The following is a 25,496-nucleotide window of genomic DNA, read 5'->3' as shown; positions in this document are numbered from 1 at the left end:
CGTGTCAAGTTGAAAAACAAACAGCAAGTCAGACATTTGTTTCCACTTCTGCATGTCAGTTGGATTCTGTATTGCATGCTAGTACAGTCAGTTTACACGCCGCTCCAATCAATGTACGGACATAGACGGCTGGCGGCACCGGGGGAAAACATCGAGATGACCAACATTGAAATGCAATGCTGACTACCTGGCCTGCTAGCCAACATAAACAATGTATGCCTTCTATGGTGAAATTATGTACAATTGGGTTAAGATTTAGATTTACATTACATGCAAGGAGAGATTCCAGCAACTCTTAAGGTTATGTACACACAGAGCTGTGGATCCTATGTACGGAAGAATCAAGAGGCATACCACTTTGTGAAAGAATTAATGGGTACGCCACTAGTATACAACACGATGGTGAAGTTCACAGCGTTGTTGCAGGGTCAGACAATTGGACGGTCTGATCATTCAACCGGCTCAAGCAAGGTTTTCCTGTGGCGTCAGTGTCCATCAATATCGTGTCACCAGGCTTGAACTGTCCAAAGAGGATTGCTTCACTGATCGCATCCTCAACTAGCTGGGTGACGGCCCTCCTCAGCGGCCGTGCACCATAGCTTCTGTCATATCCTTGCTGAGAAATCAGATTCTTCATTGAATCAGATATCTCTAGGCCAATCCCAAGAGCTAGAAGCCTACTCTTGACTTCTTGCAGAATTATATTGAGAATAGCCATCATCTGCAGAATGTCAGAGAGTGTGAATGTCTCATTTGCAATCTCCCACATGGCTGAACCACATGCGATAGGGATAAAAACTGATGCACATGATATTATTCTAGGTGCAAGAGCATTGCATCAAGTTAGCTATCAAGTACAACTCTGTTCCTTGGTTTCCATTACTAAGTGATACGATGTTTAAAACCACAAAGTAAAAGAAGAATGTAACATGGATAGAAATAACAGACCTGAGTTTTCTCAAGAGGACGGAACACAACCACTTCATCCATTCTATTGAGCAATTCAGGCCGGAAAAATGCCTTCAACTCCTCCATCACGAGGGATTTCATCGAAGCATATGTGGTATCCTCTGTATCTTTTTGTGTTGAGAAACCTATACTCCTCCTTCCACTCGAGATTGATGCAGAACCAACATTTGACGTCATGACAATCAATGTGTTCTTGAAGGAAACTCTACGCCCCTGTAATCAACACAAACATTAAATAATGCATGCACATTGAAATGCAACTAAAAAGAGTATAAGGCATAAGTGAAAGAATTTGCTTTTATGAAACAACTTAGATAAATTCATTTTTGTCTATAGAGTTGAATCAGTAATTCGTTTCACTAATGAAATTAGTAAGGGTAGAACTATAGCAATCATTTAATTAAGTGGTAGTATCTCTCCAAGTGCATGATTTGTAAACAAGTTCTGAAAAAACTGGCACGAAAAAACAATGTAAATGTCAGGAGCTAGTACTTGTGAATCGGTCAGGTGTCCATCCTCAAATACTTGGAGAAGAATGTTGAAAATATCTGGATGAGCTTTCTCTATTTCATCAAGCAATACTACAGTGAATGGTTTTCTCCGAACCGCTTCAGTCAAAGTACCCCCTTCACCAAATCCCATGTACCCTGGAGGAGAACCTATCAGCTTGCTCACAGTATGCCTCTCCATATACTCGCTCATATCCAACCTAACCATAGCTGACTCCTGTTAAATGAAAGAAATAACTTTCTCAAGACATAATTCCATGGAACATGTCATAAACTCTGTAAATAACAATAGAATATGTAAGAAGGAAAGCATAACCCACAGATCCAAAATAACTTGCTGCTAGTGCTTTGGTGAGTTCGGTTTTTCCGACTCCGGTTGGCCCACAGAATAGAAGTGTAGCAATAGGCCTGTCAGGATCATTAAGGCCAACACGTGACCTCTTCACAGCTTTAGATATTGCCACAACAGCATCATCTTGACCTATGACACGCTTTCTAAGCTCATCATCTAGGCCCACTAGAAGTTTTGTTTCATCTGCAGTCAACTTCTGGACCGGTATCCCTGACCATAATGATGTGACTCTTGCAATTTCCTCCGAATCAACCAGAATCGGTCTGCACGTTAAGAGTGACTGTAAATTCTATGGATCTAAGTTGCAGGATGCTAAGCCTACTCTGCGTGACATGACTACATGATGGAACTTACTCATCAACTGAAGTTGGAGGCGTCAATGGTGAAGCAATCTTGTCCTCATCTATTACTTCAGTATTAACATTGTCATCTGTGTCATTCTCATCTAGAGAATACTTCAACCTGTTAGTCAGTGCCTGAAATGTGGTATACAATGAAATATAAGAATCCACGAGTGTATGGAATGTTTGCAAGTTGCAACTGCTCTATTGTGAATATTGTATTACCACTTCATGCATGCTCTGGACAGCTCTAATCTCCTGCCAGTATTCATCTGGGGACTTGGAGAGAATAGAGCACTGTTCTTCCTTCTTCTTTTTAAATGACTCCATTCGGGCTCTACTACCAGCTTCATCAATCAGATCAATAGCTTTATCAGGAAGATGTCTGTCAGGGATGTATCTTGCTGACAAGTAAACTGCTGCATTGATTCCTTCTAAAGTGTATTTGCATTTGTGATACGTTTCATATTTATCACGCAGACCAAGTAATATCTTCACAGCATCCTCCTGTAGGGGTGTCACAAAGGATTAATAAGAGAAACAGATACCCACCCTACCAAGTGACTTCTGAAAGCAAAATCCAAACTACCTGACTAGGCTCATTCACAAATACTGGCTGGAATCTGCGGGCTAGAGCCTTATCCTTCTCAAAATGCAACCGATGTTCATCCAGAGTTGTAGATGCAATGCACTGTGAGCAAATACAAGAATAACCACAGGGGAAGAAAACAAAGTCAGTCACACAGCTGAATGGCGTATCTAATACTTAATATTCTGTCACGGATTGACAAAACAACCTGCTCGGTATTCATAAACATTTTACACATCTTCATAAAGATTGAATCTCACTCAAGTGACAAAGTATACACTAAACAGTATAACAAGATGAATACAGGAACCATCAGTCTAACCACCAAATCTCCTTCACAGTTGCTCAGTGGCATTCTACTAAAAAAGAATAGAAACCTTCATTGCCAATAATATAAGCAATCAACAGGTCACAGGACAAGAGAAAGTATATGGTTCTCTACTGTACAGATAGTGCATGAGGGGTAGACTGCCATCTGTTTGGAAAGCAGGTAACTAAATCATATGACATAACTAAATGTTGGGTAGAACTTAGGCAAGCAATATGACAAACTACACGCCTAGACACCAGACAATACATAAAATGATGAAGCGCAGGCATCAAAGCAATCTATTTGGGAAGTGTCACGTATTAAGTGCAAAGCAGGAAGGTCAACGTAGACTAATCAAGGTTTGTGTAATTCGAACCTGCAATTCACCTCTAGCAAGTGCAGGCTTCAGCAAATTGGCAATATCAAGGCCAGCTCCCTTGCTTCCTCTTCCAGCAATACCAGATCCAATAAGAGTATGAACCTCATCGATAAAGAGCATAACATCACCTGCATGAAATTTGGGAGCTATTTAAAGACTGTATAGGAAAAAGAATTCAATATCTAGTAATTTATAATGGATGAGTCAAATGACCTGCTTTGCGCACTTCACGTAGTAAACTAGTAATCCTGGCTTCCAGTTCGCCCCTCTCTTTTGCACCAGCCATAAGTAGAGCAACATCCAGTGATAATATACGCTTTCCCTATAAAACAATGTAAATGAGTGGTAACTATTAACTGCAGTTCTTAACAATATGTTACAACATGACTGAGCATCCATCACTGGTCGCTGGATCTTACCACAAGGAAAATAGGGACATCTCCATTAGCAATTTTAAGAGCCAAACCCTCAGCAATCGCTGTTTTACCAACACCCGCTTCACCCAAAAGAATTGGATTGTTCTTTGTTCTCCGGCATATAATCTGAACTACTCTTTCGATCTCCTCCTTGCGACCAATAACAGGATCAATTAATCCTCCACTTGCTCGCATGGTCAAATCCACACAAAACTGAGCTAGTGCACTCTTCTCTGAAATGACATACGAAAAAGTTCATTTATTCAATGAGCTCTATTATCAACAATATCGGCATGAACTCCAATAAAGTAGCTTAACCTCTAACCTTTCTTTTTATTTGAATATTTGACAATTGCAGTCTTGCCAGCTCCTGCGGCAGATTTTTCACGTAACTTGAAAGAAGATAGCCCAACAGGCTCCCTGCCATCTTTGGCAAGTTCCCCTTGGACCCGGCCAAATGCCTGCTTGGTTAGCTGACTTGGATCTGCTCCTAAGCTACAACGAACGAGATGCATCAATAAATCACACAATAATGAAAAAACAAATGGGGAACTTTTATCTATTTTTTTCGCTAAAATGAACTTTTATCTATTTCTCGCTAAAATGAATGCACATTGCTAGTTGTAAACTTTGCTTGCATTTCCAGCTGCTAGCCTGCTGAACTTTCGAATGACATATTTTTGTAGTGCAATTTAGATACAAATATTGGTCCTTATTGACGAAGCTTATCAGCCGATTGGTTCCAGCTGTGGCTAACTGACAATGTGCATCTGTAACGCTCCAAAAGAGGCGTATGGTTATTTCGTTCGTGATGAAGAGGTTGTCGTGTTATTGATAGATGTCACATGGTTGTGGATCATTGGCCAAAAGAGATGTGTCGCCGTGAGGGCTAATTTTCTAACAAGATGAAAAACAGCACGGTTTCTTTTTGGGAGCAGATATTATAGAGCAGAAGACCACCACCAACCTCTTGAGGACGCTGTTGGTGGTGGGATCGCCCAGGTTGAAGAGTCCGAGCGCAATGTGCTCCGGCGAGATGAAGTTGCAGGCCATGTTCCTGGAGAACTCGACCGCGGCCTCGAAGACGCGCTTGCTGGCGGCCGAGAACGGCACGTCCGTTGCCAGCCCCGTGGCGGCCTGCGCGGGCCCGGGCTTGCCCAGCGCGTCGCGGCACGCCTCGCGCGCGCGCTCGACGCGGATCCCCGACCCGAGGAACCCCGCGGGGGAGCGATCCTCGGCGACGAGGCCCAGCAGCAGGTGGTGCGGCGCGACGGCCTCGTCCCCCATCCCGCGCGCCTCCCGCTGCGAGAAGACCACCGCCTTCACCGCCCGCTCCGTGAACCGCTCGAACACCGCCCGGACGACGCCCGCCCCGCGCCGCCGCTGCTGCTGCCCCCGCCGCGGCACCAGGGACGCGGCCAGCGCGACCGCGAACGCGCGCAGCGGGCGCGACGGCGCCCTCCCGCCCGGTGCCGACGCCGGCGCGAAGAAGCGGCGGCGGAGGACCGGGTCGGGGCCGGCGGCGAGGATGGACGCCGACGGCGCCGACGAGGACGAGCAGCAGCACGCCTCCATCGCTCGAATCCGCCCCTGCCCCCGATCGGTTGGGTGGATGATTGGATGCTTCTTCAATTATAGGCTCCTCCCACCTGCCGCGCGGCGTGGCTGTAAAGTTGGCGCGGAATCGAATAGAGAATTGGCAGCGGTTAGTGGTTCCTCCTTGGCGCCGCCTGCCCGGGATCGGGGAATCGAGTGAGTGGGAGGTGAGCTGAGGAAGTGGGGAAGCGGCAGCGGCACGCAAGGAAGGAGGGGAGGGCAGGGGAACCGGCGCCGCGGGGGGCGGATGATCGGAGACGCGATGCGGTGTGGCAGTGGGGAAGAAAGGGATTTTTTTTTTCCTTCTCTCGCCTCTCGGCCTCGATTCCACCGCGCGGATCGCACGCCACCGCGCGGGGGTGTTCTTCGCCGGTCGCGCTCGGGGCCGGAGGCGCGCGCCTGCCGGGCCTATCCGAAAGCGCAAGCGGGTGTGTGGACTGAGGCGCGCGTTCCGTGGCTGCGCCGCGCGGGGCCGGGGCGGCCGTGCGATGTGGGATGGACGGGCGCGGGCGGGTGAGGTCTCGCCGTTTGTCCGCTATTTTGCCGGGTTTTTTTAGCAAAAAAAAACTGTCTTGGATCATCCCCGCTGCGCGATCCGTCTCGCTCCTCGCCGGCGGTGTACCGTGTACGCGAGGCCGGCTGGTCGGCTGGAGCCGGGAGGGCCACCGAGCCTTTTGGTGCTTCTCGGCAGAGTGGGTGCGGACAGTTTGTTTGACCCACAGTTTTTTAAGTTTTTTTAAAAGCTATTGCTAGTTTTTTTTCCAAGACCCAACGCTAACTTTTAAATGATGTATTTAATTTTTTAAGTTTAAAAAGCTAAAAAAACTTATAAAACTGAGTTTTCCAATTTTTCTAAACTTCCAACTTTTCGGAAGCTGCACTAGAATTTCTTAAGCTTCTGACTTTTCACGCTGAGAAACTACCAGGAAGCTCGAACAAAAGAACCTTAGTGACACAGTCACTATGGAGAAAATAGGATGAGAAAGCCGAGAAGGGTGCCAGGGGAGGGAGCCGAGACGGCAGGGGAGAGCCGAAAATGGATCCCATTCGTGGGTTGTTCCAATTTTTTTTTAAAAAAAATTATTCTATTTTCTTCAACCACATTCTACACGATGGAAATGGCACTTCATTAAAATTTTAGCTGGCAGCGAGTTTTTTCACTATAGCTGTCAGATTTAGTGACAGGGTTACCCAGGTGGTAGATTTGTAAACGGGGGAGATCGTGAGACCAAGAACTTAATGGTAACATAGAGACGCAAGGTTTAGATAGGTTCAGGTCTGCGGAGAGTAATACCCTACGTCCTGTGTTTTAGTGGATTGTATTGTTGATCGCATGTGCGAAGAGTTAACGTGAGGTGGGATGAGTTGAGGTGCGTTGAGTTGCCTTCGGGGAGCACTCCTAGCCGCCTTATATAGGCTGACGACCTAGGGTTACAATTGGATAGGATCTAATCCTAATCAGTTGTTACATGGAAAGCAATATGAGAAGGCTTACAACAAGTATCCCGTGATATCTGGGCAGAATCCGTTCGCCCGACCTTCGGACTTGTGCTCCATGTATCTTCATGCCTTGGCCCGCACGGCATGGTCGGGTGGGCCCACCTGTCAGGACCGACCAGTATCGTAGTCAGTGGGGACCCGTGGGTACCCTTATCTCTCAAGTCCCCGAGCGATGTGGAGTCCAACAGGAACCTGACGAATGTGCAACAATTAATGAAGCTTGTAATGTACTCGACTAAAGTTGCGGTGTCGTCATAGTGATGGAGAGGCTGCACAGTGCTCAAAAAAGGAAGAACAATTGAAGCTTCCTCAGGCGTATGACAAATGTGCATGGCTATGCGACTATCCAGCTCCAGGATGTCTAGCATCCTATAGATCGAAGGAAAGCACATGGAGGGTGTCGCAAGACGCACTTCATACGGAGTAGCACTTGAGCATTGAAGCAATTAAAGTAATCGGTCCAATGGTCAAGAATCTAATGTATTGTTTCCATCGTAAAATAGATCCAAATATAGTGCCTAGCCCCTGAGCATAAGGACTCCTGAGCGCGAGGGCTGGCTGAGCCACGGAGGCACGCCAACCTAAGATAGGTGCCCAGCTCCCGAGCACGACGGCTGGCGGAGCCACGCACGCCAGCCTGAGATAGGCGTCCAGACCTCGAGCGCAAGGACTGGTGGAGTTGTGGAGGCACTCCGACCTGAAATAGGCATCCAGCCCCCGAGCACGAGGACTGGCAGAGCCGTGGAGGCACGCCGGCCTGAGATAGGTGCCCAGCCCCAACTGGCGGAGCCACAGAGGCACGCCGTGAGACTTAACAGAAAACCCACAGGTTTCGTCCATTGCTTGCGCCGTAATAGGGACCCACGGATTCCGTCGCTAGATTTACATCGTCAATGCCTTCAAAAGCCAAAGAGGTGTGGTTTCCTTTTCATTTCCACTCCACTCGCCCCCAAGCGCCGCCGCCGCCAACGCAATCGCCACCGCGTCCACAAGTTGCATCCACCGCTCCTCCACCCAAAGGTTGTAGTCCCCACCGTCGTCCCGCCATTCCCCGCCGCATGCGAACCAAGAGGCCCGCCTTCATCAGATCTGTGTCCCGAGGAGTAGAAACTGAAGAAATGGCAATGGAGCAGGCACCAGATCCATCCACGAATCGGGTGAAATCCGTGATGACAGAGGAGAGGATCCAAGCCCTCGTCGATCGCGGCCTGCTCGGTCCCAAGTCCCTCCTGGAATGGAAGGCGACCGTGGGCCAGGAGTTCCCCACCGAGGACAAGACCGAAGCCATTGTCTTTGAGGCATTCTTCGAGCGGGGATTCGGGATCCTGATGGGGGATTTCTTTCACGGGTTGCTAGAGTACTACAAGATCAAGTTAGTGCATCTCAACCCTAACTCCATTTTGGACATCGTGGTTTTTATCCACATTTGCGTAGCTTTCCTCGGCATTCCTCCCCATTTCAATTTATGGACATATCTTTACCAATTGAAAATTGTGTCGACCAAGGGGAAGCCGAGATTGATTGGTGGTTGTGGGTTTTCGTTGTAGCCAAAGAGGGTCCTGGAATATTTTGATCTGAAGCTCAAGGACTCGAACAAAGGGTGGCACAAGGAATGGTTCCTTATAGACAATCAAAAGCCCGAGCTGCCGCCCCGCCTCGGGTATGCACCCGTGACAAGGTTAGAATGGTCGAACCAGCCGACCTCTAAGGAGATGGTCCAAGTCAATCGGCTGCTGAAGGAGATTGCCGACCTGAAGAGACGTGGGCTCACAACAGGAGCTGTGAGCATCAATTTCTCCCGAAGGCTAACAAAGTCGATCAAGGACAGGGTCCATACGGCGTATGAGTACTCGGGTCCACTGGATCCAACCTAGGAAGTACAGCGGAAAGTTACTCAAGAAGAGGTTGCCGATCGGGTCTGCGAGTTCTTTGGTGGCGTCATCAAGAACAAGCACTGTCCTAAGACGTACTCCCTCGTGAGGCCGACCGACCCGGTAAGATCTTGGTTTCATCAGTCGGCTTTGCTGCTTTGAGTTTGCATCCTCTCTAATTGTTCCTGTTGATTGACCAGAGCTGTGAATTTGAGTTTTTTTTATCCGGCACCGCTTCCTGGAGGGGCCGACCCACAACGGCCTAAGATTCACCCCATCACTGACGTTGAGCAGCCACCTGTTGCCCTGGACTAGGAGTCGGACTCATCTTTCGACGTCTTCGATGAGGATGTGCTAGTCCAAAACAACGGGGTGGAGGCTGGGAGTGCCGCTCCTGTTGGGCGGCGGACGCGCCAGGCTATTCTCAAGGTGGTGGAGCCCAAGGTGCCAGAGGCGGAAAAGGGGAAGAGGAAGAAAATAGGGGCCACCAAGAGTCAGGCGCTAGCTGAGGCAACTACCTCTCCCACAGAGGCCTCGTCCGGAGTAGTGAGTGACCACTCCGAGTCACCTAGACCGCCTGTGAAGAAGAAGGCTGAGCTCCTTGAGATAACCACTGCCGACGGGGAGAAGCTTAAGGAGCGGCTGAAGATGGAGATCCGTGGGGGAAAGCAGAGGGGCCGACCCTGCCGCCGCCAGCGCCTCTTTGCCCAAAGTTCCGAGCGAAGAAGAGCACACTATGAGTGTAGTCGTGGCGTCACTTATTGTTGAAAGTTTGTTTGTAGGCTGCTTCACCCTTTATCTGTTCTATGCCGACCGTGCAGGGAAGTGGTGATGGAGGATGAGGTAAGCCTGCAGGAGGACGGCGCTGGGACCCAGGTGAGAGGTCATGTTCTTGGTGCGAACCTGGGGGCTGCGTCTGCTTCGTCTACCCAGACCGGACACACCGGCGACCTGGTGGTAGAGCTGGAGAGGCCTGAACAAAAGTCTCCGTCATGCCTAGATACTGCAAGGGGCACCGCTGTCTCCACGCCTAGGGCCACGGATGCCAGCGCCATGGAGCAGATGGAGGAGACCCCTAGGGAGGCGCCGGTTGACACTGAGGCGGCGGGCTATGATGCTGACATCGATGCCCACGCGGATGATGATAGCACCACGCTGGACTTTTCTGGGACAGACCTGGCACGGGATGTGGCAGAAGACAAGAAAGACCTTGCTGTCCTGAAGGAAGCCTCGGCCAAGGTCGGGGAGGTTTTATACGTAAGTTGGCCAACCTAACTTGATGCTGGCTTTCATCCTTGTCTTCTATCTTTGAAATGTTGGAGTAACTTTTATACAGGATCTGGCCGAGCGCATGCACAAGAGGGCAGACGCCATCTACTGTGCCAAGGAGTATCGCCTCAAGGCCGAGCACCTAGAGGCCAAGCTCAATGGGGTCAAGGAGGATGCTGTGGAGCAGCTCCGATGTAAGGCTCGGGAGCTGGAGGAGCAGAAGAAGATCACCAAGGAGGTCTAGGACAACCTTGGCGCTTTGCGGACTGGTACAGCTTCATCCCTTATAGAGGATCTATCTTGGGTAGATGAGGCTGGTATCTTTTCCTGAGTTATGTTATTTTGCAGATGCCCAAAAGAAAGAGGAGAGGCTCAAGAGAGACCTCAAAGAGTGCGAGGCCGCCAACGCCCGACTACAACAAGACTACAACGTCGCCGTGCACCGTAAGTATGCTGTGTGGCAGAAACTTGCCTATGAGGCTAGCTTGCGCAAGGATATGGACCGGTGCTTGGTTTCCATGATGCACAGTCTCCAGCATGAACAGGTGGTCATTGCAGGTTTGGAGGTGGAGCTTGAAGATCTGAGGTCGGCCGCAGGCTACGTAATGGACATGGTCCAGCCCAAGGCCAATCCTGCCGAGCCAACGCCACTGCTGGACCGACTGAGGAGTGCTCCTGGTTGGCTGAAAGCACTGATGAAGGAGATCGTTGTGGAGTGCGCGAAAAACATAATTGTACTTCTCAAGACGCACTTCCCTCGAGTGGCGGTGGAGCGCATCGGATCGGAGGTAGCCAAAGGCTTTGATCCTAATAGCCTTCCGAAGTTGACCGACCAGTATTAACAAGTTGTGGAGGAGGTAGTCAAGGAGTTGGACCTGTAATAGAAAAACTAAGATGTGTATCAATCTGTGTCGTGAGACAAGTAAACATGTTGATTAACTTATGTAAAGACAAAACTTCTTCCCTCCCTTCGTGTGTTTGACAGGACACCGTGTGGCCTAGGTCTGTACCCACTAAGTGCCTAGCCTTGCCTGGCCAGCACTCTGCTGAGAGCGGATCTCAAGCTTGTAGAGGGGGCGAGCGCAAGGTTGTCTAGGTTTCGCATGCTAGGATGCTGTCCACATGAGTTAGTCGAACAACCTTGAGGGGGGTAGGAGAAAAGTTGGGACCCGGAGGTCGACGCGTAGCGGGGGAAGCCCCTGAGCATAAAGGCGAGGGAGTGGTCTGTTGATTAGGTCAGACAGCCCCTTGAGCATGAGTAAGAGCTCGGATAAAAAAGCAAGAAGGTAGTAGGTATGCAAAGAACATCTGAGGTTTTATTTATTTAATGTAAAAGGTATGAAGAGTACATAGCTTGAATGTTCTAAGGGTAGAAGCATCACAAGTGTTGAATGTTCCACGGGTTAGGGACACCTGAGCCATCCGCCAACTGCAGCCGGTAAGTGCCGGGCTGGATGACTTCTTTAACGATGAAGGCCCCCTCCCATGGGGCTGACAGCTTGTGCATATCCTTGGTGGACTGGATTCGGTGGAGCACTAGGTCGCCGACGTTGAACGAGCATTCCTGGATGTTCCTACCATGGTAGTGTCGAATCTATTGCTCGTGTTGTACATGCTGGATGAGGGCCGCTACACGATGCTCTTCCAGGCTGTCAATGTCGACCTGCCGACTCTTTCCTGCTTCCCCTTCCTCATAGTATTGAATCCACAGGGCACCAAAGGCTACATCTGTTGGAAGTATAGCCTCTGAGCTGTAGACGAGGAAGAATGGGGTGTAGCCGGTGGCCCGACTCTTTTGGGTGCGAAGGCACCAAATGACGTGGGGTAACTTGCGGAGCCATTTGGTGGCGTACTGGGATGCATCATCAAAGATGCGAGAGTTGAGGGATTGGAGGACCATCCCATTCGCACGTTCGACCTAGCCATTGCATTGTGGGTGAGATACTAAGCAGTATTATACATCGATGAGGTTATCCTGGCAAAAATTCCAAAACTCGGATCCTGTGAATTGTTTGCCTAGTTCAGTGATGACCCTATTGGGGACCCCGAAGCAGTGTCTAAGCTCTTCGACGAATTGAGCGGCTTTGGCCGACTCTATGCTGCTGACAGTCTTGACTTCAATCCACTTGGTGAATTTGTCAACTGCCACGAAGATGAAGATATCGGTGTATCTACCCAGAGCGGTCTTTAAAGAGCCGACCATATCCAGCCCCCAGCATGTGAAGGGCTAGGATGGTGGGATGGTGCGCAGGGCCTGTGCTGGGAGGTGCTGCTGCTTGGAGAAAAATTAGCACCCTTTACACCTCTGGATGAGCTCTTTTGCGTCGGCGATAGCAGATTGCTCGAGGTGGCATGGTGCCCGCATGAACCCGAGTGGATTTCGTGGAGGATTTCAAGGACCTCATATTTGTCCGCGCCACGGTGTATCTCATGGACGACCGAAGGAAGCTTCTGCGCGTGGAACTCGCCGTCGCGGAGCCTAGGGTCGAGGGCAGGGACACGGTTTTTGCGCTCCTGCAAGGGGAGATCAGGTGGCACCACTACTTTGTCGAGTCGCTCGGCCGCATCCTCCTCGTGGTCTCGGACAATCACCACAAGCACCTCGGGCTCTACAGGCTCAACTGGGACGCGAGGCGGTGGGTGCGCATGCCCGCGAGTGGCCTCGGTGACAATGTGTGGCTGTTGGGCCGTGTGTGCTCCGCGGTCGTGCCGGCGTCAGCTGCCGCAGGCCACTCGCCTAGCATGGTTCCGGTGGTGCGCTAGCTGTGGAGGTCGACGATCCTGCACATGGTCTTGCGGTGGTGGAGGTGGGCAACCTTGGTTCTGGACGCAATTGAGGCTCGAAGCTGGACTGGATGCTGATCAGTTGGTGATGAGGAAGACGATGCCGCAGCGGCCGAACCAGTTAATCACCGGTGACTCTTGTGGTTCTTCCCCACCATTGATCAGAGTGATTATCTGTAGGTGGCAAGATGGGTGTCTCCAAGACTTCTTCCTTTGATGTCAGGAAGCAGCACAAGCACAATCCAGGTCAGGTTAGGTGTAGGATGACTGAGATTAGCTTGATCTCGTTAAGCAGTTGTTTGTTCAACACTGGTCTAGCTAGTTGGAATATGTGCATCCTGGTTCTGCAAAAATGATTGAAACATTTGACTTTGTATCTCGCAATCTGCGTTCATTTGTTTATTATAATTTACATGTGGTCAAATCAGTTCCAATTTAACATTTGGTGGAATGATATACTCCGCTCTGATGTCATTTAAGCTGGCATAAAAAATATGTTAACATCAGTGCAAAAACTCCAACAATCTGTCACAGTAGCAGTCGGGTACTGTAGCTCGCGAAAAAATATCCCAACCCCAACCAAGGGTAATACAAATTATTCGCACCCATTCTTATAATTTCTGGAGCTGGAGTTTACACCGTTAGCCAAACACATTCATAGTTTTCTATTTTTCTGAAGTTGATGGAGCGAAGCTAAAAAAAGGTGGAGTTGGTAGAATAGAGCTGTTTTTCTAGTGAAACAGTCCCAAATGCGCCCCAAAGATATATGCCAGGAAGTGCGTAAACGAGATGTTTACAAGAAAAATATCTTACTAGGCGAGTGCAAACTAAAAGGAAAATATCACATCAGAAATAAAATAAACAGGCAGCAGAAACATTTCTGTTGCGCAACGCATGCGCGGTCCACGATGATAAATAGCACGTGAAATAAATCAAGAACAAAACTTGACGGTGTCACTTGAAGGGATACAGTAACATATGACTCCCGATGGTCTATTGTACATGTGGTTAAAAGAAAATGGAGAAATCAAATGCATCATATTGCACTATGATCTGAACCTACAACAACAAACACCTCTGGTTGATCTTTTAGTCCTTGGGCCTCGCATCTGGTTGTTCTCCTCTGTCTCCGTGAAGAACTTGACGTCTCTTTCCTGGCAACAGAAAAGTATACAGCATTGATCAGCATCAGCTACATCTCATTACACTTTGGTTTAAGTTAAGCAAAGCGCAGTGGAGCATAACATGCCAACCACCATGCAGTCGTAAACAAGATACACGACAATTGGTGATGCAAAACTAGGAGCAATCAGATGTTAATGCGAAAAAGAATCAGAGGTCTGCTGGTACTTATTGACAAAAGCGAGCAGACTTTGCCTTTTCATGGCAACTTCGACCCCTCTTCCTCAGCCAAGACAAACCCGCATGCATAACTGTTGCTGATGAACCACTAAACCACAAAGTCTGCTTGATTCCCCAAAAAAGCATGGTTGATGCAGAAAGACAACAATTTGCTTATTTCATTGACGGTCCAACTGAAACCCTGCCCCTATTCAAAAGACTATGATTTATTCCTTATTTTCCAGCCCCTGCCTATCAGCTATCACTAGCAAGCATAGAAAATGTCTTAACAAAAACATCAGTGCAGTACCGACAAGCATTGGCATTCCCATACTTTCACTGGCACTCATCATAGAAACCATACACCTAAAGGCAAGTCACAATAATATTAGCATGCCTGCATGCTAAATAAGCATTTCATGTGTATCCAGCTATTTGTGGTACCGAATGGATACAAACATGCGATGTATGTTACAAGCTAAAATATATAGCCATATGAAATCAAAATGAGGGGAAGAAGGGGGATATTGCAAAAATTTCTAATTAATATACTTGGGACGAATGCATACATGATACATCACAGGAGAAAAAGAATCCTAAGGGCTAGTGCCAATATAATGGGGTTTTCATTTTCATTATAGGGTGTCATGTCAGTATTTTGATGAGGTGTCAAAGAAATAGTGGATAGTGATTACTTTCTTGCTTATGTTGCCCAAAAATGAAACAATGTATTGGGAGAACTATTTTGATCATCAATTAAATACTTTCTCACACATGTTGTGGTGGCGAATGGACAGAAAGAGAAGATAGCCTGTGGTTTGCTGAACCCATTTGTTGCGCATCCTAAGGTTGCACAAGAGCAGATTGGCAAGGGAGGCTACTTAGCCGGAACCCGATATTCATGTGCCATGGTTAGTTCTTACAATCCATCGTTTGCCCAATATTCTACCACTTGCATCAAACTGTATCTCCATGAATTTTCCAAATCAGCTGCAACCAAGCGTTTTCCGAATTGGCTGCAACCAAGAAAGCGTTCAGGTTACAATATGGCAAAAGAAAAGGCGGTCAAAAAGGTTAGGTTGTACATATTAAAGAAGAAATTATGTATTATTTGGATGAACACACACGAACCTTGGCACAATATTTGACCAAATGCCTCTAAAAGAGGGTTCGACTGGAGGGAGCAAATTAAGACATATAAAGATTACATTATCATCAGAAGTAGCAACAGAAAATGCATAATCATCAAAAATACAGATTAAGAACTCCCAGTTTCCATAAATTATAGTGGACAAACAATGGTAAAACTTACTTCTAGAACCTGCTGTTCAACTGTTCGGCTCTACCACTAACAAAAGTGAGATACTCCATAATAAAGCTTCGTCATTTCAGTTTTGCCCGCACCACTTTCACCACTAACAAGGATTGGCTTCATGATTCATTCACCATAGCCCTAATCAATTCAGCCCATGCCAACAAAATAACTAAATTGTATAGCAGTGCCTTGCAATTCAATCACACTGTAACCCCTAGCTGTACGATGCATCAGCTACGGCATAACACATGGACTCAACTCCCCTAATCTGACACCCTTCTCCATCATGTCTCATTGTACAGGAACACAATCCGTACTTGACAATACAAAACTGGAAAGTAATGAGCGTAAAAGAAACAACAATACGAAAAGTGTCCTGATATTACATATGGCATTGATTTTTTTTCATATTTAAGTAGAGATCATATCAAGTTTACAACTGTTCAGCATTCTGCTCTATAAACAGAAAAAGGATAATTATTATATCATGAATCGATTGAGGCTGAAAACTATTAGATGAGTGCATCATTACTGTGTTCACAAAGACAAATGATTTTGCCTTAATGGATCAGATTTTCAATTGTAGATGGCTTTTATTCGATTCCAACAGATTTGGCAGAAATTCTACCAAAGCTGATTATGATTAAGACATCTAAAATCAGTCTGAGAATGTGCTAAGCAAAAGCTGCTCTATAAAATCAATATGACATGGAAATTTAAACATTGTGACTGGAATTATTCAAGTACGTAAATTTGCAGAGAGAAAGTTAGTCTCGGGGTAAGCAATTCACCTACATTTCAATTAAGTTCAAATGCAAATTATCATAGTAAATAAAACAGTGCCGGTAATGGTAAACCACTAACACATATCTCATTCAATTATTATCTTTTCTTCAGATTGCAAAGAACAGGTTCATTCAGATATGTCTGTTTGGTCATGTCATCAACATGACCACCACGGCCCCACCCAGATCTTCATCTGTATCCCTGAGCAATAATTTCTCTAGCGGAAGTGCAGAACTGTAATCTGAAATCAAGAAAGGAAAGCATCAGCTAATCAAATCAAGTTTCCAATACAACAAATGAAACCTGGTCTTAATAAACCTGTTATGATTGGTTCTGATGGGCAAGCAATTAAGCATTCCTGCTACAAAGAAAATTGCCAGATACCAATATGCTTCAACATCCTCGGCAAATTGATCCAATATAATATCAACAATAAGTCCCAAGGATCTCAATGGGTGTAACACGAAAAATAAAAGGTTGCCAATATTTATCATGTGCTACTTGTGCTATCCACTCAAAAGACTTTCGAGCAGCGTATTACTTGCAATTGAATAACTCAACAAGACCTAAGTCGGAACATGACAGATCAAAACACAAAACAAAATGAGTACGTAATGAGTACGTAATGAGACTATAACCGCATTGGCACATATTCAGGAAAAAGAATAGCAGCTGCACTGTGCAGATTGTCGGTAAGAGTCACAGCTTAAAACAAATCAACACGAGGCATGAAAAAAAAGGGACAAATAACATAAATACCAGTGCAGGTGACATCTCACAGAAGCAGATCAAAACAATGGTAACCAGAATTCTGTGACTCTGTTTTCTGGAATGCTGAATTAGTATGACAAAATCATGAGCATATTAGTCCTTTTGAGAATAATCATCATCACATTAGTATTTCTTCTATGGGAAATAATTAGCATTTCTTCCGCACCCATTCCTTTCACAGGAAGAGAGATCATCAAGTCACCAATAGCCACCACAGGAGCAAGATCCCTTCTTGAAATGATGAAAGCGACTGGAGTCTCGCACTATGATCTCATGGTCAACAATCTTTGATATGTAAGTGAATGCAATGTGACAATCGCCACAGACACGCAGGTTCTTTGTGATCCGTATGGGACAACCAGGGGAAGTCGTGAGGAGGCCATATGCGAGGGCAAGCTTCTCACTGTGTTCAGTAAGAAGGTTATTTTTCTCCTCATCATCGACATCGTGCAGTGCGAAGTTTGTCTCAGGGACATAACCCATAGCCTTGATGCGATTGATTAGTCTCTCTAAAAGAGCATATATCTCTGGAGATAGAGGGTGTGAACGATCTCCAACAAAGAAAGATGCGGTGCCTTTCTTACCCTGGACCCAGCTACATCCTGGCCTCTTCTTAATCCCTGATTTCTTCATCAGCAGTCTGATTCTTGCTACATCTTTCCACCGCCTTGCAGTGGCATATATGTTGGAGATCAGCGTGTAGGATCCATCGTTCTCTGCTTTCATATCAACCAGTTTGTTCAGAGCATATTCAGCAAGTTCCACATTTGAATGTACTCTGCAGGCACTAAGTAATGCGACCCAGATTACTGCAGTAGGCTCCATTGGCATTTCCTGAACTATTTTCCATGCCTTATCTAATCGCCCAGAGCGAGCCAGCAAGTCAATAACACAAGCATAATGCTCTGCGCTGGCAACTACACCATAATCTCTACGCATGCTATCAAAGTAATCCAGGCCCTTATCAACCATGCCTGAATGGCTGCAAGCGTAAAGAAGAACCAGGAAGGAAATGTCATCAGGAGCAAAGCCTGCCTTTTGCATTTTGTCAAATATGTCCAGGACCTCATTACCACGACCATGCATTCCATATCCTGACATCATTGAAGTCCAAGATACTTCATTCCTTTTAGGCATGCTATCAAATACATTTCGAGCAGTATTGACATCACCACATTTTGAGTACATATCAATAAGGCAGTTTGCCACGAAGTACACAGATGCTTCGTAGTGATGGTGGCGGGTGACATAAGCATGGATCTGCTTACCCACACGAAGAGCAGACAAATGTGCACAGGCCATCAAAATGCAGGAAATTGTATAAGCATTTGGAGAAACTGCATAAGGTTTTGAAATCATCTCCGAGAAAAGCTTGAGGGCATCATTTGAGTCCCCATATTGCGCATACCCACCAATCATGACAGTCCAAGTTACCACATTGCGTTCATTTCGAGGTATGCAATCAAATATGGAACGTGCAGCTTTCAAGCATCTGCACTTTGAGTACATATCTATTAACGCATTGTGCACCATTAGATCCTCACCATCCCCATCACCACCAAAATGATTATCCAAGAGTAGAAGGCATTTCTTCAGAGAGTACGCATGGGTTTCCATACCCTGAGACAATGCTCCTAAGGAAGCACAGGCAGACAACACAGAGATGATTGTGACAGAATTTGGCTCTGATCCATAAAGAAACATTTGCCGGAGAGCATCAAGGGCCTCTTGGCCACATCCCCTCTGAGCATACCCTGAAATTACAGCACTCCATGTTATCACGTCTAGTGGGATATTTTCTTTGCGCATATTCTTGAAAAGCTCAAAGGCTGCCTCAAAATCCCCACTTTGGCAGTACCCAGTAACCATTGCATTCCAAGAAACCACATCTTTGAGTTCCGTTGCATTGAAAACCTTTACTGCATCCTCCAATGACCCGCACTTTGCATAGGTATCAATCAGGGCATTGCATACAAAAGCATCTGGAAATGTGCCATTCCGAATGGCATAGCCGTGAATTTCTTTAGTTTGAGGCAATGCCTTTAGAGAAGCACATGCAGGAAGAACGTTGACAATGCTAATGATATCTGACCTTTCATTTGTAGCTTTTTCATGGACAATCAATGCCATCTTTGAAAACAGGTCTAATGCAGTCCATGGATGATTACTCTTAACATGGGCAGCAACAATTGAATTCCATGAGATAACATCATCAATTCCCCTCCAAGTCATTTCATCAAACACCAGACTGGCATCATCCAAAGAACCACAGCGTGCATACATTGCCACCAATGCATTGCATACAAAGACATTTGACTCAAATCCATTGCAACATATGAGTCCATGGAATGTGCTACCACAACGGTATGAAGGCAGCTCTCCACATGCTTTTAGCGTATACGGCAGAGTAAAATGGTCTGGCCTAGTTCCAGCATGCAGCATGCGGCAAGATACACCAATTGCCCTGTCAAGGCGGCCTTCCTTGATGTGTTCTCGTATGAGTAGATTCCACCATACGGCTGGTGATGGTGTGACACGCTCCAACACTGAGAGAGCATCGCTTGTAGCACCAAAAGCAAGATAAGAAGCTACAACACCAGTACCCAAAGATTTTGGTAATATATATGAATGTGATGGAAGTGGTGGAAGTGACACTGACAGCAATGACGCTGGACAAGAAAGAAGATCCAAAGCAATTATCTTCTGGTGAATTTGACGAACTATATTCACAGACCTGCATTCCTTTAACAGGGATGCAAAATGCATCGGGGAGATATCTCGACCAAAGCATTCTGCACTTGCAACTGATAGGAACTTTACTCCAATTCGTTTTGCGGCTTCCGGTAAGTTGAAGAGCATAACGCTAGCAGAATATCACTGTGCACATTAAATCCTCAAAAGAGAAGTCGTGGCATCACTGTATCATCAAACAAAGAGAACTTACTTAGAAAGAAGTATCATACACACTGTGCCTCAAATAGGGCAGAAGCGGTACAATAATATGAATGCACAAGAGCTCCATTAAGGCCATAGAGTTGTGGTCAGTTTGCAGTATGCTACTATCACATAATATATTTTGCATCTGGATAACTACTGAATTGGGATTTAACATCATGGAAGACAATAACCGATCAAGACCAGATTCAGACCATATCGTGCCCTTTTATAACAGAATAAGTTTGATTATTTGGTTTGCTTCCCTCTTGGTTCAAAAATAAAGATTTAAATAAATAACCAAACCATGATTCGTTCGGTGGTTGTTGTTTTCATGATAAACGCTAGTTCTGCGCATAACTCCAGCATCAGTGACATTTCTAACTAGTTCGATCAGAGTGACTTGAGTCTACTCTCGCTCAATCCTAAGGATTTTCTCCTCATATAGACACTGCTGAAGCGCGGGGACCATAACTAGGAATAGTCATCCTCTTCTTCCTCCTCTAGCATGAATCTCCTAACTTCATCCTCCCAAGATTCCATTATCTATATGTATGTATATGGTAAGGCAAGTAAACTATGTCACTCAAATGCATATGGTCTAGATAAGAAAAGGAAAAAGCTCAGGTTATGAAAACTGGAATACTTGCAAGAATATATGATATAAGCTAGCATTTTGGTTCAGGATCAAAAAGATGGCAAACAGATCATAGGTTCAGAATAGCATTTTGACATCAGAAGAACAGTGACTTAATATGGCAAACAGATCATAGGTCTACAGGCTGATTCAAGCCAAATAGATCATAGGTTCAGGATTCATTATTATATGGAGGCTTAGCTACATCTAACGTTGCAAAAGAAATAGCTTTATTCTTGGATCTCCTCTGAGAAAGGCAGCAATATTCCATATTTCCACATAGTATTGATAACCATGGATTTAATGCACTCAAAAGGCGTTCAACCATGTTGAGCAAATGCTAACGGATATAATCCAATTAAAAATTGTAAGTTGAAGGATATCAGAGAGAACAATAAGACATTGTAATTTCAGAGATACAGAAATCTCTGGTCTTCGCTACTTAACAGTTGAGATCAGATTTATTAAACTGCAGTGCTTCTACATCTTTTAACCAAATTTGATAAATTATAGCAGCCTTAAGGAAAAAAAATCAGACAGCACATGAGTAAGGCTTGATTTGTGGAAGCACACCGCACACAACAAACAAAACGAAGAACTGCGCCAACAAGAATGGTTCAGATAAGGTTGTGCTCCAAGTAGTGGTTGTTTTCCATTAATCATGTTGATCTTCTTTCTTAGGGACGGAATCGCCAGTATTAAACACATCTTGGATGTTGAAAGTCACAGAATAACACAGAAACAATGACATAAAACTCATAGGTTCCATAAGCATGAAATTAGTTTCAAGAACAAAGATCAGCAACCTTGCATTTGTAGTTTTATTCAGTAATCATATTTTTTTTATTCTGCACTGCATCAAAAGACCTGAATATCTAATAATACGCCACAACAAATGTCTACAGTTTATCTACCAAGAATGAGTGGAAGGAAATGAGAACACAAAAAAAAATGTACTGAACCTTAAAACATTACACATTTCTAAAACATTACAGATGGCTTTATTTTTTATCTGGTTGGCAAGAACAGCTAGTAATGGATTGGAACCTCATCCAAATCTAGTACTTTTACAAGAGAGAAACAACAAGATTTTTTTCCCCTTACAGCAAGAATGACAAGCAATTATGCACTGAACATAAATAACAAGAACAATCCAAACCTAACTTCCAGATTTCAATAAGAACATTGCAGTGCAATGTCTATTCTACCAGTCATGTGTATGTGTAACATCAGGATTTTTTTTCTCTCATCAGGCTAGCAAGAACCTCATCCAAAACACTGATGAACCTCATCAAGATTTATAAGAGACAACAGCATGATATTTTTCATTCCAGGAAGAATGACAAGCAATTAAGCATTGAAGCTAAATAACTAGAACAAAGTCAAAGCTTTCCAAAGAGTGCAGACATTAGTACAGGATTCCCTTTTTTACAGTGATGCATCTCTATAATCTGTAGCTATCGCTAAGAGTAAACCGTAATGAACTAGTTAGCGCCTAAGACGAAAGCATTACCAGTTCTAGGGATCTAGAAATAAGATGAACCGAAGGAAGAACTTAAAAACATCTAACACACATCTATCTGTAAAAAAAGCACAAGCAGTCACAGAGAGAGGAAGGGCTTGATCCAAGTAGCAGGAGCTCGATCTGGGGAGGACAAGGAGGAGAGAGGAAGGGCTCACCGGATCTTGGGACGAGGCAAGGCGGGGCAGTCACGGAGCAGTGGTGGAGATCGAGCCGGTGCAGGGATGGAGAGGTGACGGGGAGGCGACGGCGAGGACGGGGAGGCGACGGCGAGCAGCGACGGCAAGGCGCAGAGAGGGGGAGCCGCACGGGCGACGGCGCTGCGTCGCTCGGGGAGCCGCGGGGAAGAGGCGGCCAGACCCTCGAGGTGGGGAGGGCTCGGCACGCGAAAAACTCACGGATCGGGTTAGGCGCCCCCATCTTGTGTTCTCCCAAATGATGGGGTAACTTCGCCCGTGACCAGTTCTCCGCGCGGGCTTCCAGCCTCGGGAATACGACGGGATTTTCTCCTCATATAGACACTGCTGAAGCGTGGGGACCATAACTAGGAATAGCTCGTCATCCTCTTCTTCCTCCTCTAGCATGAATATCCTAACTTCATCCTCCCAAGATTCCATTATCTATATGTATGTATATGGTAAGGCAAGTAAACTATGTCACATGAGATGAAAGTGAAATTTAAATCAAAGTCACATGCAACCTAGAAGTGTTTCTCTGCCAATATCTATCAGATTTCTAGTTCTTGTTACTGCCGATCTGTCAGATTTGAAAGCCAAATGATCTATCATTAATGAACTAATCAGAGTGTAGTTTGGCCTATTTACAGAACAGTCAGTTACCTTAAATTGAAATAGTAATACATGCTAACGCATTGGTACTGGGTGAACTATATATGTTTGTCAACTGATGAGATCAATAGAGTGATCACACTACAAAGGAGCCATTAAAATTATTGTATAAAACTATGCTTTTAACTCAACTGTTGCCGCATGAGTACTGCACTTTTAATTACCTACTATGAGTAATGTGACCGCTAGTTTAAGAATATCACCATCACTGCAAGAAACATATTGCATTTAGTTATTCCCATTGCTACCTTGTCATGAGCAGTAGTTGTTTCAGATTGGCAGCATGATTCAAGCACAGAAGAAATCAGCTACCCTGATACTTCCATCTTCAGTAAACCATGCAAGGAAAATAGTTATTTCACAGGAGCAGTAGTTATTTCAGATTAGCATATTAGCACAGGAGCGGTAGTTATTTCAGATTGGCAGCATGATTCAAACAGTAGTTGTTTAGTGCTGCAGCATGTGCAATACAGTCAACAAGCATGCAGCTAGATACAGTACTTGATCTCTTTATACTGACAGATGTGACCTTTAATCGAGTCATCACATGAACTAGTACTTCAAAACAACAGTAGTGATGTTGAATTAATTGTAGTTGTTGATATCTCTACTTCCTTCGTTGAATTGAACATTGCAGACCTGAAAGTTTCTGTGGACAGCATGGAGAAAGAAAGAGATCTCTACTTCTCGAAGCTGCGTGATATTGAGATATTGTGTCAACGACCTGAGTTGGAGCATCTATTGGTAAGAACAAAAACAATGCAGATTGTAGACCTGAGTTGGAGCATCTACTGATATTGAGATACTATGTCAACAACGTGAGATTTCTACTAAGTTTTTCTACTTGCTAGTTGCTACCTCCCTTGGCTGAAACCAATTCTTTCATTTTCTTTGTTTGTTCAAATATGCAAAATTTCACATGTTGCAATATTGTCTTTTAACAATTTTGCAACAGATTATATGCATCACACATGAACATGGGAATCGACATTTTACAGCAAGCATGATACAACTCGGAACAAGCAATTCGTCCTTGGCAATCAAAAGAATGGGAGGCTTACTATCCAGTGAAGAGATGCACAAGGAGTGGATCTTGAAGCTGTGGAGCTGAAAGCCTTGAACTCAACACGATCTACAAGAACTATGAATCAGGAAAGATGAGTAAAAACCCTAGGCAGTAGGAGAGGGGGAGGGGGGAGGGGGAGGGGGAGGAGGAGAACTCACATATGCCAGCCGAGGAAGACGAGGTGCCGTCGCCGTGGTGGATGCGGAGGTGGCAGCCGAGGCGGAGGCCGGAGGCGCCGTTGCAGGTCCGAGGAGGTGGAGAGGCGTAGGGGCAGCGGTGCCGGACGGGAAGGCGTAGGGGCAGCGGCGCCGGTTGGGAAGGCTGATGGACGGCGGCGCTTGGACGGAGCGGCGGGGGCTTGGCGAATTGGCGCTAGCGTCCTCGCGTCGCTTCGGCGGCGACGGCACTCGGGGATGCGCCGCCAGGACCCTCTGAGCTTTCGGCTCGGAATTCAAAAGGCCGAGACCGAACATATCCGCGTCGCCGCCGAGTGGCTAATTCCAATCAAATTTATATCCATCTTTTTTACTTGAAATTTAAATCTTCTCCCAGAGAGATATGATGTGACAGACAGGAAGCCTGGCCTACATGACAGGGGTTCCTAATTTAAAAGCGAAGCAACAGACAGCAGCGCAACAGAGAGAGCGAAGAGAGAGAGCCCCTCTCTCCCACGACCCCCACGCCTCGGAAGCGAATCCCCCGCGCCGGAAGCCAAAGCAAGCCACGGCCGCCGCGGGGAGTCGGGAAGGGAGAAGCAACTAAGCAAGCGAGCGCGGAGGGCCGGAGGGGCATGACGCGAAGGAAGAAGGCGGCGGCCGAGGTCCCCGCGAAGAAGCGGCCGGGAGGAGGGCCCGGGCCCGGCGCGTCCCCGGCGGCGCCGCCCGCGGACCCCACCGCCGGGAGCCGCGCGGCGGTGGCGGAGTGCGCGGCGGCGTGCTGCGTGCTCTGCGCGTGCCTGCCCGTGGCCGTGCTCTGCTGCGTGGCGCGCGCGCCGCTCCGCGTCGCGAGGCGGTGCTGCGGCAGGTGGAGGCGGCGGCCCCGGCGGCGGCTCGCGCCGGGGGGATCGTCGTCGTTCTCGGACGCCGAGGTCGGGGAGTTCCTGCGGGGCGGCGCCGGCAGGCGGGCAATGGGGCGGGAGGAGGACCGGGCCCCGGCTCGGTCGCGGTCGCCGCGTGCGCGTGGAGGCCGGACATCCTAGCAGCCGCAGCCGGCGCGTCTACCGCCGCCGCCGCGGCGCCGCCTCGGGATCGGAGGAGGTAGCGTCAAGTTAGTCAGTTACCTGACAGTTAGTCAGGTATACTGGGACAATCCCCCTCCCCCCCTGGCCGCCCAAACCAGATGTTCATGGTGGGGGAGCCTTTGGCTTTTGTTCATTTGTCACCAAAACAAAA

The 25,496-nt window shown here is 46.6% G+C and overlaps 5 protein-coding genes across 15 annotated transcripts in view; 1 reads left to right on the top strand and 4 right to left on the bottom strand.

The window, feature by feature from the left end:
• Nucleotides 1-55: 55 nt before the first annotated feature.
• LOC101781541 (chaperone protein ClpD2, chloroplastic) lies at nucleotides 56-5,440 on the bottom strand. The gene is made up of 12 exons (XM_004975464.3): nucleotides 4,833-5,440; nucleotides 4,191-4,360; nucleotides 3,869-4,098; nucleotides 3,663-3,771; nucleotides 3,447-3,577; nucleotides 2,761-2,862; nucleotides 2,397-2,678; nucleotides 2,185-2,306; nucleotides 1,799-2,093; nucleotides 1,462-1,695; nucleotides 949-1,182; nucleotides 56-721 (listed from the first exon to the last, which is right to left on the bottom strand). Exons 1-12 carry the CDS (start codon nucleotides 5,438-5,440, stop codon nucleotides 410-412), a joined length of 2,829 nt encoding a protein of 942 aa, XP_004975521.1. The 3' UTR covers nucleotides 56-409.
• Nucleotides 5,441-11,695: 6,255 nt separating this feature from the next.
• On the bottom strand, nucleotides 11,696-12,001 carry LOC106804420. The gene has a single exon (XM_014805484.1). The coding sequence runs from the start codon at nucleotides 11,999-12,001 to the stop codon at nucleotides 11,696-11,698; it is 306 nt and encodes a 101-aa protein (XP_014660970.1).
• A 1,791-nt stretch (nucleotides 12,002-13,792) lies between these two features.
• The window catches only part of LOC101779929 (phytochrome-associated serine/threonine-protein phosphatase-like), a 15,021-nt gene continuing 3,317 nt past the window's right edge, over nucleotides 13,793-25,496 (bottom strand). Inside the window, exon 4 of the transcript XR_002678457.1 lies at nucleotides 13,793-13,960. The gene's annotated coding sequence lies outside the window, so the exon portion shown is untranslated. The remainder of the gene's footprint in view (nucleotides 13,961-25,496) is intronic.
• LOC101780341 (pentatricopeptide repeat-containing protein At5g16860) lies at nucleotides 13,802-24,568 on the bottom strand. 11 transcript variants are annotated; one of them, XR_002678454.1, is made up of 6 exons: nucleotides 24,264-24,568; nucleotides 24,101-24,171; nucleotides 22,350-22,811; nucleotides 15,539-20,015; nucleotides 15,358-15,400; nucleotides 13,814-15,242 (listed from the first exon to the last, which is right to left on the bottom strand). XR_002678454.1 is itself a non-coding variant. In XM_004975462.3 (4 exons), exon 4 carries the CDS (start codon nucleotides 19,955-19,957, stop codon nucleotides 17,297-17,299), a length of 2,661 nt encoding a protein of 886 aa, XP_004975519.1. In that variant the 5' UTR covers nucleotides 19,958-20,015; nucleotides 22,350-22,811; nucleotides 24,101-24,180; nucleotides 24,264-24,568; the 3' UTR covers nucleotides 13,814-17,296. The 11 variants fall into 11 exon arrangements, 4 of the variants coding, with proteins under 4 accessions (XP_004975519.1, XP_004975518.1, XP_022683863.1 ...); XR_002678456.1 differs by having other exon boundaries at nucleotides 13,802-16,568; nucleotides 17,087-20,015; XR_002678455.1 differs by having other exon boundaries at nucleotides 13,814-14,039; nucleotides 14,537-20,015.
• On the top strand, nucleotides 24,744-25,384 carry LOC101786007. Its single transcript, XM_004977917.3, has one exon. It carries the CDS (start codon nucleotides 24,896-24,898, stop codon nucleotides 25,301-25,303), a length of 408 nt encoding a protein of 135 aa, XP_004977974.1. The 5' UTR covers nucleotides 24,744-24,895; the 3' UTR covers nucleotides 25,304-25,384.

Source organism: Setaria italica, chromosome VII, assembly GCF_000263155.2.
Source record: "Setaria italica strain Yugu1 chromosome VII, Setaria_italica_v2.0, whole genome shotgun sequence".
Classification (NCBI taxonomy): domain Eukaryota; kingdom Viridiplantae; phylum Streptophyta; class Magnoliopsida; order Poales; family Poaceae; genus Setaria; species Setaria italica.
The sequence above is the reverse complement of the archived record's forward strand: the minus strand, read 5'-3'. Positions and strand labels throughout refer to the sequence as shown.